We start from the raw sequence: 18,263 nt of genomic DNA on the forward strand, positions 1-18,263 counted from the left end.
GAGAACATCTATTTGTGGCAGACGTAGCACTGCAATGGAATCCAACAGGAAGGCCCTCCCAAAATGACAGCTGACCATTGCACTATTGAACCTCCCTCTCTCCCTCCCAAATACTGACATCCAGTCCTCCCCTCAGTGGACGGCTCAAAGAGACAGAACAATCCAGAAGTCAGACAGGCATTGGATTACGTTTCATAGCATCATTAAAGAGGTGCCATTATAAACACGTACCACTTAAAGGGGACATATTATGGAAATTTGACTTTTGAATGGCTTGTATAGTGTGAAAATGAAACAACCAAATAAATGTTTGGTTATCTGCCTGCTGTGAAGCACGGCTCATCCTTCGCATCTCCGCCATGTGGCAGAGGTTAAAGGCATCGTTTTAAAGTTTTGTTGTTGTTGTTTTTTTACAGTTTACTCAGGATTTAGTTACGCACCTTCAGCGTTAAACCACGTTAGACAACGACATGTCGGGCAGCGCTGAGCTGTACTGGATGCAGATGTAGTGCAATTAACAGTGAGGAAAAGATGCAGAGAAGGTCCCCTACTAAGCTATAGTAATGGTCGTCTCACAGAGCAGACACTACATGAATATTTGCAGCTGAGTCATGCTGGATGCGCTGTATGTGTTGCTGCCCTGTGTTAAAGTAGCGGTTGCTGGAAGGCACAGACACACACACACACACACACATTGAAAACTATATGCTTACAGGAAAAAATACCCAGACATAATTTGTTTTGCCCATTTGTCTCAATTTATTGTCAGGAATATTAACCTGTACACTACAAAGAAGGATCAATGGACCAAAGGGGCGGTGCTATATTTAGAATCAATTAAGGGCAGGCTTTACTATTCAGGTGTTGGACATGGAATGCAACAAAGTGCAAATTAAATAAGATGTGATAAAGCGGTAGGAAGACTTTCTGGTGGACTGTTTGTATCTGCAAATGAACACAGCTGAGGCAGGACAGATCCTGATATTGTCTCTGCTCAGCTCGGCCCCATTTTACGTTTTCTAGACAGAGGTATTGGGACACTTTGCCTCAACTGGAAGTGACATTTATAGAAAAAAAAAAAAAATATATATATATATATATATATATATATATATATAATGGAATAGCTGCTTCCACCCTTGATAGAGAGAAAAAAAAATAATTTCCAATGTGTTTGATAGGCTAGACGTCAGGGGATTTTGGACCTTGCCTTGCACAGTGGGGCACAAAAACTACCTTCCTCAAAGTTTGCCCCTGGCGTTGGAAGCATAGGATTGTCCAAAATGTCTTGGCAAGATGTGGCATTGAGATTCAGGAACTTTGTCAAAGTCCCATTTGATTAACTCCTTCTTTCATTAAGAGGTCTGTCTCAATGTTTTTTTTTTGTTTTTTTTTTTGCATACAGGGTGGAGTTGAATGACACCTTGTTACTCTTGTATTGAACCACTAAGACCCCATGAAATAATGAAAGTCGTGGGGATCCGTTCCATTGGTTATGAGCTAATCTCCAACATGATGCATGTCCAGCCAGAGCGCTTATCGGCAAGGCGTTCGACCAATCAACATGCGATGGTCACATGGGAATACATCTGTTGCAATGTTCTCTTCCCAACATGATTTGACCTCCTCTGAAGACCATGGCCTCGTGCTAAAAACAGGTTCAATAACTTCAAATCATAAATAGTTCAATAAATAAATCAATATGTAAATAAATAAATAAATACAATAAATAGTAGATTCACAAAAAACAATGTGCATGGAAAGTTTTGCAGTACGTTTTCCTGTATAGTGCGAGGGCAGCCTCAGTCATAATGACACGGAAAGCGGGGCACACGCATACTGATAGTAAGTCAGATTGTGATTATCCTGTGGTGTGGGGTGTCTTTGGAGTGATTGTTCACTCGACAGTTGGAAATGTTGAACCTCACCCTTACAGATAGTTCGGCCGAGCCACGGACTCCGTGATTGTCATATGGAATTTGCGTGCGCTGTTGCCGCACCAAAATAGTGGCGAAAAGAGGATAAAGAGGACAGACAACCTTTCCCCACGACACCCTATCTCTCATTTCTCACTTCAAAAATCGGATTCAAATGTGAAAAATCAGTATGCGTGTACCTCGCTTTACACACGCACCCATAAATACATGAAGGATAAGCAGAATCAGTATACGCATCAGAGTCAGTGAGCTAGGGCAGACGAAAAGTAATAAATAATACAGATTAATAGAAATTTGCTCGTGACTGTCTGGCATACCATGAGAGGAGCGTCCCCGAAGCTTATTTCGGGCCACTTTCTTTCCAATTCGCCATGCTATAATGGAATATACAGTGCATAGTTTACAAAGCCAGAAGATTAGAGATCTATACAGACGAACCTATACAATTTTAGGAATAAAAAAATGATTTTCTCCTCTTTTGTTCTTACTTCCATTGATCTTGCTGCTCTCGGGGAGTGAACATCTTTGGGGCGGCGAGGAAAAGAAATTCGGACTTTTCCCTATGATGTGTCATTTACTCTGCATCCATTTTTAATGTTTACATCCAACTTCGTGGAAGAAGTAAAAGAATATGCCAACAAAGGGCAAGACTTGTTCCAAGGGCTCGACCAAATCAATGTTTAACGTGTTTCTTTGGGAATGTATTTTTAGGAATTTGCCTTTAAACACCACAACAATGGATTTGAAATGGGAATAACTTTAGTGTAGACTTTCATCTTAAATTGAAACAAAATCATATTATTTCCTCAAAGTGATGATACAGTATATACACAAACACATATATATTGAAATGATAGTTTCTCATTTCTTGCTGAGGAATACTTTATAAGGGTTTAGGGTTGTTTGTATGAGTTTAAAATGAGTGAGAGAAGTAAAACTATCATGGTCTCTTAATGGCAGATTTTCATTATCACGAGTGCGTTGCAGACATTTACAAGTCAGCTGGTAATTCTGAAATAGCAAAAAAACGTGAACTGAACGCTGCCCTTCCGTTACCGACATGCCATTTGGTTTATTTCAAATCCATTGTGGTGTCGTGTAAAGGCAAATCCTAATGACTGTCACTGGCCAAATACCAATTGCAGAGTGCTGTTTTATCAAATGAAAAAAAAACAGACTCTGTAGTAGTGAGGTAATAGTCTAGAGGGTAAAAGGGATTTGGCCCCTGGACCGGAATCTATCGGTACCCCAATTGCAGTACCCTCCCTCGCGTTCTGGGTTGCTCTCAGAAGCCGGGGCTGTCGTAGCTGCTGTGGCTGGAGTAACCGCGGCGACTGTGAGAGCGACTCCTGCTGCGACTCCAGCTCTGACTGCGGCTCCAGCTGCGACTGCGACTTCGACTCCCGCTCCTGCTCCTGCTGCGGCTCCTGCTGCGACTGCGACTGCGACTGTAGCTGCTGTAGCTGCGACTGGAGCGTGAGGGGCTGCTGTCGTAGCTCGACGACGACGGGCTCGGGCGGTAGTACGGGATCGGACGTTTCCGAGCGCTGGGGAGGGGAACGATGAAGTGGACGTCAACATCATCTTTTTAAAGCGATTCATCTGATGATATTTGGTAGAACAAATCATTGTTAGCACGCAGATGGTTGTGATCATGACAGGAGCTATAAGTGGGTTAAAAAAAACAAAAACAGTCCAAGCTGTGCACACACGGTTGCATACACTTATATTAGAGAAAAGCAAGTTGTTAGCTTCATAGCCACTGTGGAAGTGCTTCCGATAAGTAATTAGCACCCAAAAGAACTTGACGTTGGAGGCAAACACCAGTAGACATCAACAGTCAACAACAGTGTGGTTAGTACAGCGGTGACCCGTCACGACCTAAACTCTAATATCAGTTCCGTCAAGTTGTAATCATTTAATCACCACAGCCTATTCTGCTCATTCTCCCTTGTTTCCCTTGCTCGATTCTTTTTGTCAAACTAATCCGCCCAGGGCCTTCATAGTCAGTAGTTGATTTTTATTTATTCATTTAACCTTTAATGAACCAAGTCGGTCAATTGAGAACCAGTTCTCATTTACAATGACGACTTAGTGCTGGCTGATGTAACTTCAACTATATTAGCAATGGGACTTCTTCTTTAGCAGGTCCGATTTTAAATTCGCCTCACAGTGCCCCAGTAGCTCGCCCACGATCGGTTTTCCTCTGATTTCTTGGTCAGGGGAAAACTATTACAGCCAATTTTGAAAAACACATATGGAGAGATCTGCACATATTAATACATATAATAATCTGCATCGCTGGTGTCATTTTAGTAGATAAATATTGATTCTGATCTGCTCCAGAGTATGTCCATGACACAGCTGTGTGCTGTTATATTGCGTTTTCGTACATTATTGATTAGGGATGGGCGAGTACCGATATCGGGCCAATACCAGCCTTATAGCAAGGTAGTGGGCTACCGTTACCAGCAACCGACAACTAAGGCAAAAAAAATACAAAATCGGACTCAAGTTAAGTCCTTCTCCAGTAGTTGGCGCTACACTGCGGCGGTTTGACACGTCGGCCAATCGTCATGTGCGTGAGAAAGAAAGAAAGGTCTTTGTTCACAATGACTGGATCTGTCATTTTGTAAATTGAAATTTGATGTATCCAAAGTACTAGTGGTATCGTTATTGGTGAGTACTCATACGGGTATCTGTCTGAAAAAAAGTGGCATCGAAAATCCCTATTATTAATGGTTTCCATAATTGTGATGTGGTCGTGTGGTGTTAAGAGGTGGATTAAGTTGGGTGTGTGCCCACTGAAAGCCCAGGTACCAAATACACAGCCCGCCACTGGGTTAGTAGAACGCTATCAAGGTATTGCTGCTATTACAAGTTGGAAAAAGGTGTGCGTTGATGCTCTCGGGCCAATCTGTCGTGGCAACGCACAGGCAAGTGTGAGTGGAAAAAGAACCTTGATTGCGTTTGTAATTGCGTTACATTAGTGAGCGGGCAGCTTTAGAGTTGCTGTGAATTTCACAAAGGATGTGGAGGAGGAGAGAGAGAAAAAAAAAACAGGAGAAAGCCACGTTTACTCTGGGGTTGTTTAACTGCTCAGTCAAGCTTCGGGAGTCAGACTGCACGGCAACAGTTACCACGGTAACTGGCCCTTGCAGCTCAGGCGCATCTTGTTGTCTTGGCATCGGAACCTTTAAGGGCTGGAGTGAAAGATGACAGCACAATTCACTTTTTTACATTCATTGATATCGGGCCACTTGCATCAAGGGGTGACACAGTGTTGACGTCACACTCAGCAAACTTATGGGTAAAGTGCATTTAACCCTGTACACACAGTATATATATATATATATATATATATATATAAAACCACGATTATTATGATTATTATTTTTAATTGATTTCATTTTGTATTGAATTTATTTAGGCTAAATAAAACAACAACATATATTTAGGTGATATAATATATTGATTTAAGTCATCCATTTTCTTCCGCTTATCCGAGGTCAGGTCGCGGGGGCAGCAGCTTTAGCAGGGAAGCCCAGACTTCCCTCTCCCCAGCCACTTCGTCCAGGTCTTCTGAGGGGATCCCGAGGCGTTCCCGGGCCGGCCGAGAGACGTAGTCTCTCCAGCGTGTCCTGGGTCGAGGCTCTACTCTGAGCTCCTCCCGGAAGACCGAGCTTCTCGCCCGTTCTCTAAGGGAGAGCCCGGACACCGTGCGGAGGAAACTCAGTTCGGCCGCTCGTATCCGGGCCACAGCTCGTGACCATAGGTGAGGGTAGGAACGTAGATCGACCGGTAAATCGAGAGCTTCGTCTTTCGGCTTAGGTCCTTCTTCCCCACATAAAGTCGATAAAGTTTATGAACAGAATCGGTGACAAAGGGCAACCTTGGCGCAGTTCTACCCTCACCGGATAACGAGTCCGACTTACTGCAAGTAATACGGACCAAACTCTGACACCGGTCGTACAGGGACCAAACAGCCCGTATCAGGGGGTTCGGCACCCCGTACTCCCGAAGCACCCCGCACAGGACTCCACCAGGGACACGGTCAAACGCCTTCTCCATGTCCACAAAACACAACTCCCATCCACCCTCAAGGAGCTGCTCCACTGTTCCAAGGCCAGGACGAAAACCACACTGCTCCTCCTGGATCTGAGATTCGACTTCCCGACGGACCCTCTTCTCCAGCAGCTCTGAATAGACCTTACCAGGAAGGCTGAGGAGTGTGATCCCCCTGTAGTTGGAACACACCCTCCGGTCCCCCCTTTTAAAAATGGGGACCACCACCCCAGTCTGCCAATCCCCGATGTCCACGCGATGTTGCAGAGGCGTGTCAACCAGGACAGCCCCACAACATCCAGAGCCTTTAGGAACTCCGGGCGAATCTCATCCACCCCTGGGGCCTTGCCACCGAGGAGCTTTTTAACCACCTTGGTGACCTCAACCCCAGAGATAGAAGATCCTGCCTCAGAGAACCCAGACTCTGCTTCATCGTGGGAAGGCGTGTCGGTGGAATTGCCCACGTGAGCATTGAAATCCCCCAGCAGAACGATGGAGTCCCCAGCGGGAGCGCTCTCCAGCACCCCCTCCGAGGACTCCAAAAAGGGTGGGTACTCTGAACTGCTGTTTGGTGCATAGGCACATTTTCACTCTTTGTTATATTGCAGCCATTTGCTAAAATCATTCAAATTGCTTTTTTTGCTCATTAATGTACACACAGCACCCCAAATTGACAGAAAAATGGAATTGTTTAAATCTTTGCAGATTTATTAACAAAGAAAAACTGAAATATCACACAACCGTAAGTATTCAGACCCTTTGCTGTGACGCTCATATATTTAACTCAGGTGCTGTCCATTTCTTCTGATCATCCTTGAGATGGTTCTACAACTTCATTGGAGTCCAGCTGTGCTTGATTATACTGATGAGACTCGATTAGGAAAGCCACACTCCTGTCTATAGACTACAGGGATATCATGGACGACAACCTTCTCCAGAGTGCTCAGGACCTCAGACTGGTTCACCTTCAAAAAAGACAATGACTCTAAGCACACGGCTAAAATACCGAAGGAGTGGCTTCAGAACAACTCCGTGACTGTTCTTGAATGGCCCAGCCAGAGCCCTGACTTAAACCCAATTGAGCATCTCTGGATAGACCTGAAAATTGTGTCCACCAACGTTCACCATCCAACCTGACAGAACTGGAGAGGATCTGCAAGGAGGAATGGCAGAGGATCCCCAAATCCAGGTGTGAAAAACTTGCATCATCATTCCCAAAAAGACTCATGGCTGTCTTAGCTCAAAAGGGTGCTTGTGCTAAATACTCAGCAAAGGGTCTGAATTCTTATGGCTGTGTGATAGGTCAATTTTTCTTTTATAATAAATCTGCAAAAATTTCAATAATTCTGTTTTTTTTCCTGTCAATATGGGGTGCTGTGTGTACATTACTGAGGGGAAAATGAACTTAAATGATTTTAACATATGGTTGCAATATAACAAAGAGTGACACATTTAAATGGGTCTGAATACTTTCCGTACCCACTGTATCAACACAATCAAATAGTTGTTTCTACAGATTCTATAAATTACTGCAATCTTTACTTGCAATCAATTTATTCTTTTTTTTTTGTTCATTATCATTATCGATTCAATTTCCACTAGTCAGTTGAGGAGAATTAGTTTATTATACCGCTTATCCTGTTGAGGCTCGCGGGGAGCTAGTGCCCATCCCAGCTGACTCTGGGCGAAAGGTGGACAACACCCTGGACTGCTTGTCAGTCGCAGTGCTCATATGGAGACAGTCGACCATCACGCTCAAATTCACATTGAGTGGGAACCGAACCCCCACTGCCTGCACCGAAGTTAGGAACATGGAAAACGACACCGTCAGGGACTGAACCGACCAAACTGTCAAATATTGACCCAGCGTTTCCAGAAGGCTTTTGTTACCTGGTAATCCTGCGAGCCTCCATGAAACTGGGTGAATCTCTTCTCCGCTTGCGAATGGGCGAGTAACTGCGGGAGCGGCGACGGGCCCGGCTGTCGGCATCGCTATCGCAGCGGCTGGGGCTGTCCCTCTCTCTGCATAACACACAGAACCCGGTCAGCCCGACAAGGGGCCCCAAACAGTGAATGAATTGTGAGCGTGCGCTCACCTGGATGTGTTCTGCCTGTTGTGAGGAGACTTGGCCTTGCTGAGGCCTCGGTCCCTGTGGGCACACGAGGACTGTTCGCTGCTCCACGAGCTGCTGCGACGCCTCAGGTTCTGCTTGCTCCGCGACACCTCTTTCTTTCTGCTCGACGTGTGCGAGTGTCGCCCCGGCGAGGCTGATGGGCTGCGGTTGTGTGCCTGACCTCGACTGGAGCGGTGGTGACGCTTGGAGGAATGGCTGCTTTTTGTCCTGAGGAAGGAAAGCAAAAACTATCACACGCAGCATGTTTGCATTCTCTGTGTATGTGAATGTATGTTTACGTTTTGAGACAGAAAGCCGAATCCAATGAAGTTGGGACATGGTTTAGAATGTCAATAAAAAGATTTTCAAATCCTTTTCGACCTATCTTCAACCGAATACACTACAAATACATTTATTGTTGAAACTGATAAAACGTATTGTTTTCTTGCAAATATTGACTCATTTTGAATGCAACACATTCCAAAAAAGCTGGGACGGGGGCCCGTTTAATCACCTTTCCTGTTAACATCACTCGATAAGCCTTTGGGAAGTGACGACATTAATTGTTGAAGCTTCGTAGGTGGAATTCTTCCTAATCCTTGCTTGATGTATGACTCCAGTTGCTCAACAGTCTGGCGTCTCCGTTGTCGTATTTTCTGCTTCATAACGCGCCACACATTTTCAATGGGAGACAAGTGTGGACTGCCATATCTATGTGCGCATGCGCAACAGGCTGGCCATCTTTGACAGCTAGCTACGGCAACACGAGTAGGACGAAGAGGACAAAATACAAAAGTGCTGACGCGATACCTTAGGCAAACAAAAAAACCCCCCAAAAAATTGGGGCAAGAGTTCGGATTAAAGTTAAAGTTTGGATAAGTGTGACGGTTGGGATTAGGGTTAGGGATAGGTACTACCTACATATTTTGCTCTAGTGTTGTTGTTGCGCACTGCAGATCATTCAGGCACTGCAAATAGTGTCTTCACAGACACAAAACGGGGGAATATAAATCCTGACTCTCAAGACAATGTCTTTGACAGACCAAAGGTAAATGTTTGTTGCTTTCACCTACGTAACTATCGATGTTCATCATTCGGTTGCTCACGTTTCGATATTTGAATGTTAGCTTCAGTAAGTCATACGCTTCCCAATATTTTGAAAATGTTTATTTGAAGACATCTCGCCTGTTCTTTAGACTGAAGGAGAGCTACAAGTCGCATTTGTGAATAGACAGCTGCTTATATTATGTGTATGTGAATGGACACAGAGAGATATTTGCATTCTGTGGGAAAGGAGCTGAAAGACGGATGCTGTTGTGTGCGTGTGAATGGGCCATACGGATATTAGAATTTGATGATATTGTGATTTTGATGCAGGGCGTAACCCGCTTCACGCACTTTCCAGCTTCCCTGTGACCTTGGAACAGGACAGGCAGTAAGGAAACTAGACGGATGCATGTGGTCCAACAGGATATGAAAGTCTTCCTTCTTACTTTCTCTGATGACGGCTGCTCCTCCCTCTGCGAGCGCGGTTGCGGCGGGAACGTGCCGAGTCGCTGCTGTGAGCGGGGGAATGGGAGCTCTTATTCCGTCCTCGCTGGCTCGCTCTCCTCCCTGCCGCGTTCACGCTGTCCGCACTTCCAGCTTCACTTGTGGTGCACATGTGCGCCGCCTGACTCCTGCTGGGGGCGCTATGGTGCTTCTGCTCTTTCAGCAGAGCAGACTGGATGCTTGCAGAGCCAGCGGCCAGTAGGCGCAGCTTCTGCAAAGAAATGATGACCAACAAAAAGAACAAAAAGAGGAAAAAAGGACAAAGGAGCATTAGAATGTTTTCATTTTCTCACTTTACTGAGTGCTACGGTGTACCAAAAGAAGGTAACATCAGAAAGAAAAAGATCTAAGTTTTCTCAACATGGCTCATAGATAGATAGTCCTCTATGGTGCAGCGCATGCAATACTTGGCATGCAAAACCATCATGAGTTGAAGAAATCATAACCGCAAAAACAAAAACAAAACTAGGAGAAGGAAGAGAGGGAGAAATATCAAAAGTGTACCAAATAATAGAGCAGAGGCAGAAAGTGAAGAGCTACAGATAGTGTAGAGAGAGAAAAAAGAGGACTTCTTTATATTTTAAAGTCATGATTTCAAAGAAATGAAACAACAGAAAGAGAAGACAACTCGACAGAACATCACAGAAATGGAGGGAACAAAATAAACATCACAATTATTCAGTCGAATCAGAAACAAAAATCGTTTGCTACTCAATTTTCTCTTTCTGGATTTTTTTCCCCCTGAAGACAAGTGCTGACATGTGAACAGCGACCCCTTTTCTTTGTGGTTTTTTTTAAAAATGGTTATTCTCGTTTAACTCCCTCTGGTTAACATCCACTTACCAATAAAGTGGCATTCCCTCCTTTAGTAGGTAAGGTATGAAGAAAAGGGAAAAGTGGGGCAACATAAGTGCATCATTAGATTCACAAAATGCAAGAGCAAAAGACACAAAACCCTTCCCTGTCAGTGACTCATGAGACAGTGCATGGAAATCAATGGAAAAGATGTGAAAGCAAAGCGGAAAACCATGATGTGCAAGGGATCCCTCACACATGGAGTACTTCCTCTCGGCCAGCCACCTCCAGGAACATCAGCCTTTACCTTCAGCCTTAGACGTTCACACGGACACAGCTTTTGAGTTTTGGAATTCTTCTTCTCTAATGGCCTTCTTTATAGAACTATTTGGAAGTGGAAACATTTGGTTTGAAGTGTCTCTCTCTCTGTGGGGAGCTCCTGTTATAGCAAACACTTCTGACTGAAATAGCCTAGACCAGGTTTTGTTATTACAAATACTATTTCATATCATTTTAGATATTTACTGTCTGAACACATGCTTTTTTTTTGGGATGATTGAAAATACAGCTACCTACTTAAGCAACAAATGGGATGAGATCAGGTTATAAGTGAAATGGTCAGATTACCTGCAGATGGATTACTTAAATTCTTTACGGTCTGCACTTTCCAGGACCATCTCTAACTTCGAGGCCAAAGAAAAATCTCAAGACCAAAGCAAACAATTGATCATAGAGTGTACGTAGACCCACTGGACACTTTATTAGGTACACCTGCACAGATGAGATCTAACACAAGAGCGCCATCCAACATACTGCTCATGCAAAGATGAACAAGAATCTGCCAGGGTGGCAAACTCCACAATGGGGTTGCTTGTCTATCGAATCAAATAATTTCAGAATATGTTCAGTCATAGAAGTCTCTATCAATATGACATATTTGTATTTGCCCCCGGTATGGATACGGGGTGCCAATTATTAGTAACATTTCATTTATCGCTACGACTGTGTAATAACCTCACTAAATGTACGGCATTGCAATTGCATAAATTAATATTCATGTTTCAAAGAATAAATCCATTACAAATATATATATATTTAGCCCTGACATTCCAACAATGCACACTTAGGCCTCGGCGATATGGGAAAAAATAATCCTATCACAATAATTCTTTTCACATTAGTCTCCAGCGATATACTGTATATCAAGATATAAGACAAATCCATTTTTTTTCCAATCTTAAATGTTGCCTCCTACTCTTCACCTTTTGATTTAAATGTTGATTTTCTGTCAAACGTTGAACATGATATGGAACATTATACAACTATGTAAGACTAAAGATGTATATATTCATAAACGTGTAATCTGACCATGCAAAATCTTTCAAGTTTTCCAATTCTAATTTAGTTGGTAACAGGGGTCTATCACTTTAATCAGCCACTTGAATGACACTGTTTCTTGTCAGATATTAGAAAAGCAAAATAAGGTCCACACTGCTGAACTTTTCAGGCCTTGCTTGTCAACGATGTCGTCCGTTGAGCCTTGGCCTGTGTCTCCCATCACCTCTTCCAAGGGAACACTCATGTGCTTTTCTTTGAAAGTTCCGTGCCACTGCTCAGGCACACGACTGCAGCAGCAGGCTACAAGCATTAGCGCCCGATGCGTCTCGCTGCTAAAGTGCTAACTTCGCGTTGTTCTACTGACGCCACATGATTGGTTCGGTGTGGAGCAAATTGCATTATTATCGGCTATTGCTATTGGATAAAACATGGACGAATGCAGTTTATTGACTATTGTCTATTGACTGCGTCAAAGGAAAAGTTATTTTGAGATATGTATCTTTATCCTTTGATTATTGTATTATATACAGAATACAATGATTACCTTTTCAAACTATAATATAAGATATTTAGTGTTCAAACTGATGAACTTTATTGCTTTTTGGGAAATATTCCTTCATTTGGAATTTGATGCCTGTAAACACGTTCCAAAAAAGCTAGAACATGAGCAAACAACAAAAGACTTGGAATGTTCAAGAATGCTAAAAAAAAAACTAAACAAAAAAAAAAAAACTGTTTGGAACATTCCACAAGTCAACAGGTAAATTGGAAAAAGGTGAGTGTCATGATGGAGTATAAAAGGAGCATTGCCAAAAGGGTCAGTTCCTCACAAGCAAGAAGGGGGTGAGGTTCACAACTGCGTGAGCAAATAGGTCAACAGTTGAAGAACAACGTTTCTCAACGTACAATTGCAAGGAATTTCGGGATTGCATCATCTACGGTTCATAATATTATCAAAAGATTCAGAGAATCTGGAGAAATCAATGCCCGTGACCTTCGATCCCTCAGGCGGCACTGAAAAACCGGCATCATTTTGGAAAGTACATCGTCACGTGGGCTCAGGAACACTTTAAGAAAGCCATTGTGAGTTAACACAGTTGGTCACTACATCTGCAAATTCAAGTTAAAACGCTACCATGCAAATTGAAAGCCATATATCAACAAAACCCAGAAACCCCGCAGGCTGGCTTCACTGGGCCTGAGCTCATCTGGAGATGGACTGACGCAAAGTGGAAAAGTGTGCCGTGGTGTCTTGAGTCCTCATTTCAAAATGTTATTCGAAATCATCGACGTCATGTCCGCCGGGTCAAAGAGGAAAAGAACCATCCGGACTGTTATGGACGCAAAGTTCAAAAGCCAGCATCTGTGATTGTATGGGAGTGTGTTCGTGCCAATGGCATGGCTAACTTATACATCTGTGAAGGCACCATTAATGCTGAAAGGTACATACCGGTACAGGTTTTAGAGCAACATGCATCATCCAAGCAACATCTTTTTCAGGGATGGCCTTGCTTATTTCAGGAAGACAATGCAACGCTACATTCTGTACGTGTTACAACTGCATGGCTTCATAAAATTCAAAATGAGTGAATATTTGCAAAAAGCAAAGTTGAACAGTTTTTAACCCACTTTCTGTGGGTCAGAAAGAAAGAGCTTTGTTCACAATTATCTGTCATTGTGTGAATTGAATTGTTATATATCAAAAGTACTAGTCGTATTGGTGAGTACTTTGGAGTGGGTCCCCGCGGCCCCCGCTGGCCGGCCGGTTGTCGGGCGCCTCGGTGGGGCCTGCGGACCGCCCACGGGTCCCCGGTGTGGGACGTGTCCCGTCCGCCGGGCTGCTCTCGGGCGGACCCCTGGGCCCGATCCCGCCCCTCGATTGATCGGGTGGGGTCCTCAGCCGGCCACAGCAATTACAGGACACTTCTTTGTGCATGTAAAACGCTATCAATTCACTTGCACGTGTCCGCAGGCACACAACCCTAGGACTCTTTCACTGGCTGTGGGGTCACGGACTTACTGCGACAAATAACTCATGAATATGCAAATCGCTTGTGTATCCCCTCACTTATACTCTCGTCCTGTACACTTTTATAATTTACATAATTAATGCCACCACACTTCAGTTGTACAGCCGGGTTCACGACCCTGGTCCTGCTTGCTTCTTCTCCTGTCCTTGTCCTGTTCTATCTTGTCCTGTCCTTCCCTCGTAGGGTGTAGCACTGCACAGCACTGTAGCATTGTTCGGGATCGAACAATGTGTCCAAAAATAGTTTCCATTTGTCACTTAAACTGCTGTTGACAAAGTCTGTAGTTTTCAGAATCGGTCGCTGTTGTTTACTGGCGCTGTGGCGCTATAGAGGCAGAGAATGCGACATACGTATTTCCGGGTCACAGATATACAATATGACTAGATCCAACGATAAGACGTGCTTCAAACTAGTGGGCTGAGCAACCCTTTCAGGAGTTTAGCAGCTTAATTGAAATATGGACCTCAATGGAACGCTTGTAGCCTATAGTTTGTTGTTGGCCAACAGGAAAATCGATGTACGTGTTGGCTTCTGAAACGTGGCCGGTTTAAAAGTGAAACGAAGAGAATGGACCGTACCTTTTCGATCGTATATTCACTGGAAGATTTAATCAATTTGGATAACATTTACAAAGAAAGCTGCGCGCTGTCAAAGTCATCCCTACTGCCGGTGAGGCTAATGGAGGAACTAGCTAGCATAGTCCTACTGCCGTAGCTGTTTGTAAGTAGATATTGTATCTCCCTATCCCGTCACCGATCACCCACTGCTTTACTTATTTGAACCCTGTCCTGTATTACCAATATCAGCTGCTAAACTTGTCACCGGGAATTAAAAAAAAAAAAAAAGAGTCCGCGGTCATGACATCACATATACCTAGTCATGTGGAAAGGGTTTGAAACTTTGTTATAAAGCTACTAAATCTAATTTTCCTCATGGGATGAATAATGTATCCATCCAACTATCCATCCACGACTTCCGCTAAAGAAAAAATGAGAAAATCTGCAAAACACACTCAGCATATCATATATATGTATATATATATATATATATATATATGTATATCATATCAATAAATGTCCTGGGAAGGAAGCAGAGAGTTTCACCATTTATATTATAGCATATCGTCAAATTATCTTTATCGTAAATTTGAAAAAAAAAAACATACGTGGCGACATTCCAACAAATTGACACGGTGGCCATGTTGAATGTGGCAAATTTCCAGGCATTGTATTGACATAGCGGCCATGGTGGCAGGAGTTCTATCTATTTTCTTTTTTTTTTTCTGCAAGAGATGTCTCTGCAGCCTGGAACATGCTATTTGTTGTACAGTAACTTTTTTTTTTTTTTGTCAAGTCGTTTGTTGAGGTCATCTAATCATTACTAATTGTTCGTGGCTCATGAAAGCAACCTGCCCGACTTGCCACAAGTCACTATGACAACAAGCACACCAGCATGGTAAGTTTGGATAAAATCTAAAACAGCTTTTTCATATTTATTTACAATAACTTTGTACTGTACTTGGCATTTTAGGGCACAAAAAAAATACAAATGAATGTGAATTAATTTCATAAAACTCTGAGTGTGACAACTTTGGAAACATTGATTTCTGGTCATGTTCTTTGTATGCTCAAGCAATTTGGTGACTTACCAGACATATGTAAATTAGGTGACTTTTTCTGTTAAGAAAAAGACCCCAACTGATCTTATGTGAGTCATGGCTGCCACGTTAAAATCACATAGCCAATAAAGCTAACTGTATCAGAGACTGACATGTTAAAAAAAAAAAATCTATGATGCAATAAATCCGCAATAAGTGAACCACAATATAGCGAGGGTTTACTGTATTGATGAATACATAGTTTATAATAAAAAAAAATCTGTGCATGGCTGAAAGCATTTATGGTTGTTTTTTTTTCTGAGCTCTTGTAAAATGTAATGGGTTCTTGCTTTGCGCATGTGCCAGCCTCCACAAAGGTGAATGGAAAGTGGTTGTGTAGTTTTTGACGTCGGACAGTACGGTGCTATTTTACTTTATCGAAACACAAAAAAATAATTAAAGAAATATACATTAAAAAATAAACCCATGAGTCAAGGTACCACTGTACTAACTAATTACCAAAAGGCAATCTAAACAGAACCTTACGCTTGGTGCTCTGTTTTGATTGACACTGTCACCCTCTCCCTGACAAGGTCAAGCCAAACCTGAGCAGTATTATTGTCTTGGTAAATTCATTTTATTTTTATACAGCCCTTGTATTGGATCTCATTGGATTGTGCAAGTGGAGATAATGTTGTGGCCGGTCAGTGCTCTGAACTGCCTCATAATCTGACATGATGCTTCTGTTAAAAAGATCCTCTGTTCTCCAGACAGAAGACAACAATGTCGTAGACTGTAATAAGTAAACTTGCGCCCACTGGTGCTTCCGACAACTGTTTAAAAGAATTGTGGAAATCCTAAGACGGATATACTAACTCACATACAAACAAGAAATTGATTCTGCAAAAACAAAAACAACAAAATGTTGAGAGATAATGGACCAGGAAGACCAGAAGAAAAGAAAAAAACGAGTGTGTGTAGTAAGTAATAAAATCTTCAAGGTTGAAATCATAATCGATGCCGCAAATTAAGTTTTTTTAAAGACCACTTTTTAAGAACAGAGGGAAAGAGAGAGAAACATTGACGTCACTCAGGCTAGGGTGCTTGTCACATTCTCATCTGCATAAAGATCACGTGCGTAGGCAAAGCGTTACCTACCTTCCATTTCAATCAGTGACACGTATGCAATATCAACAAAACAAGGAAAGAAAGAAAAAAAAGATAGGAAAAGGGAATTTTCTCCGCAGCGATATGGGAAAAAGACAATGACCTCTTTTAGTATCAAAGCTACATTTTTGTCCAGAGACTAACGATAAATAAACAAACCAAAAAGTCAAAAGAAAAGGAAGAGAAATAAAATCCAGATGGAAAATTAGGATGATTCTAGAAACTACATGATTTTTGCTTTGTCTTTTTCGCTTGTACAAATGCAGCCATATTTGTATCCAAACATGGAGGGGGGGTTGGGGGGTTAGTGGGAGGGGTGGGGGGCTTACGTGGATATACAGTAGTTTATGATCATATTAGTGGAAGGAAGAAGGGAGGTAAGGTAAGGTAAGGTAAGGTGTGCATGCAGAGCTGGCAAATGTGACAAATATGTGGGAAAGAAAAAAATGCAACAACAACAAGAGTCAGCTGTGAGTCACATGACACAAATGAGGAGCTCGGAGAAGAGAGGAAGAGTGTTACCGCTGAAATGAACTGGAGAGAGTGAGTACATTTGAAAGGGACCCCAGTCATATTTTGGCTTGGCTCTTCTTTACATCTAATATCTTCTACTGTGCCATTACTACTAATAATACCACTTCAACTATTACTACAACTACTAATACTACCACCACCACCGCTACTACCGTTTTGATGTCAGTTCCTCTTTGTTGCTTTTTTAAGCTTTTTGTTTTTACTGAAACAGTGAAAGGCACAATAAAGTTGGGTTTAGAATCATTCTCTATCCACTACTTCCCTGTAATAGTCACTTTGCCATTTTAGAGTGGTATTCGAATGTATGTATGTATGTATGTATGAATCCCACAGTACATTGAAAAGTAGCGATTGGACACTAGAAAAGCACTATAGTATATCTGAGAGAGAAAATAATAGCCACCAATGAAGAGCTGTGGTGTGAAAATATCTTGAATGAAAGTAGATCTTTTGGACATGAAAGCAATTTGCTTATGTATTTGTTGAATATTTATTATGGAAAGTCCACCAGCTGACATTGATCTAGTCCACTGTAATTATGCGACAGCAACGACGTCGTTAAAAGCATGCCCGACTAGTGTCCAAAAACTCTTTTTCATTTGAGTGATCAGTGAACCCTATATGGTCTACTACAGTATATAGAAATCCCTGTATAATAATTAGGGAGTAGGGAATGAGTGAATGATTCCGAACATTGTTTAAGTGTGTGACCCTATGGTTTCAACTGTCCTATGTGACAAAGAAACATGTTTAAAATGGCTTGGGTCCCTTTAAAATACTAAAGCAATGTTAATAGAAGTGGGAGTTGTCCCACATTATCAGCAGGGCCCGCGTTCTTGACTTTACATGTCTAGCCCAGTTTGACACTGTCTCTCATGCCCATCCTGGATGCTTCCCCCCTGGATGTGCGCTGCTTTTGTCCGAGCTGTGACCGTTAACCGTGACACCCACGAGCAAACAACATAGATTTGGCTGTCTTTCTTTTTGAAAAAAAAAAAAAAACTCAAACAAAACAAAAAACATCGCACTGACCAATTTATTATTTCAGCATTTATTCTTTTGCAGGATTGTAAACCAGAAGAGGGTATTTTCAATACCCTCTTCAGTTCCAATAAAAAGTTGAAATCATCAACTG

General features: G+C 42.5%; 1 protein-coding gene across 2 annotated transcripts in view; it reads right to left on the reverse strand.

The window, feature by feature from the left end:
• Positions 1-735: 735 nt before the first annotated feature.
• Positions 736-18,263, reverse strand: part of srrm3 (serine/arginine repetitive matrix 3) — a 70,711-nt gene continuing 53,183 nt past the window's right edge. For both annotated transcript variants that reach the window (XM_061751933.1, XM_061751932.1), the window contains exons 11-14: positions 9,610-9,878; positions 8,099-8,344; positions 7,893-8,024; positions 736-3,484 (exon numbers count right to left, since the gene is read on the reverse strand). In XM_061751933.1, coding sequence (XP_061607917.1) covers positions 3,223-3,484; positions 7,893-8,024; positions 8,099-8,344; positions 9,610-9,878 — 909 coding nt within the window. In that variant the 3' untranslated portion in view covers positions 736-3,222. The remainder of the gene's footprint in view (positions 3,485-7,892; positions 8,025-8,098; positions 8,345-9,609; positions 9,879-18,263) is intronic.

Source organism: Phyllopteryx taeniolatus, chromosome 17, assembly GCF_024500385.1.
Source record: "Phyllopteryx taeniolatus isolate TA_2022b chromosome 17, UOR_Ptae_1.2, whole genome shotgun sequence".
Lineage (NCBI taxonomy): Eukaryota > Metazoa > Chordata > Actinopteri > Syngnathiformes > Syngnathidae > Phyllopteryx > Phyllopteryx taeniolatus.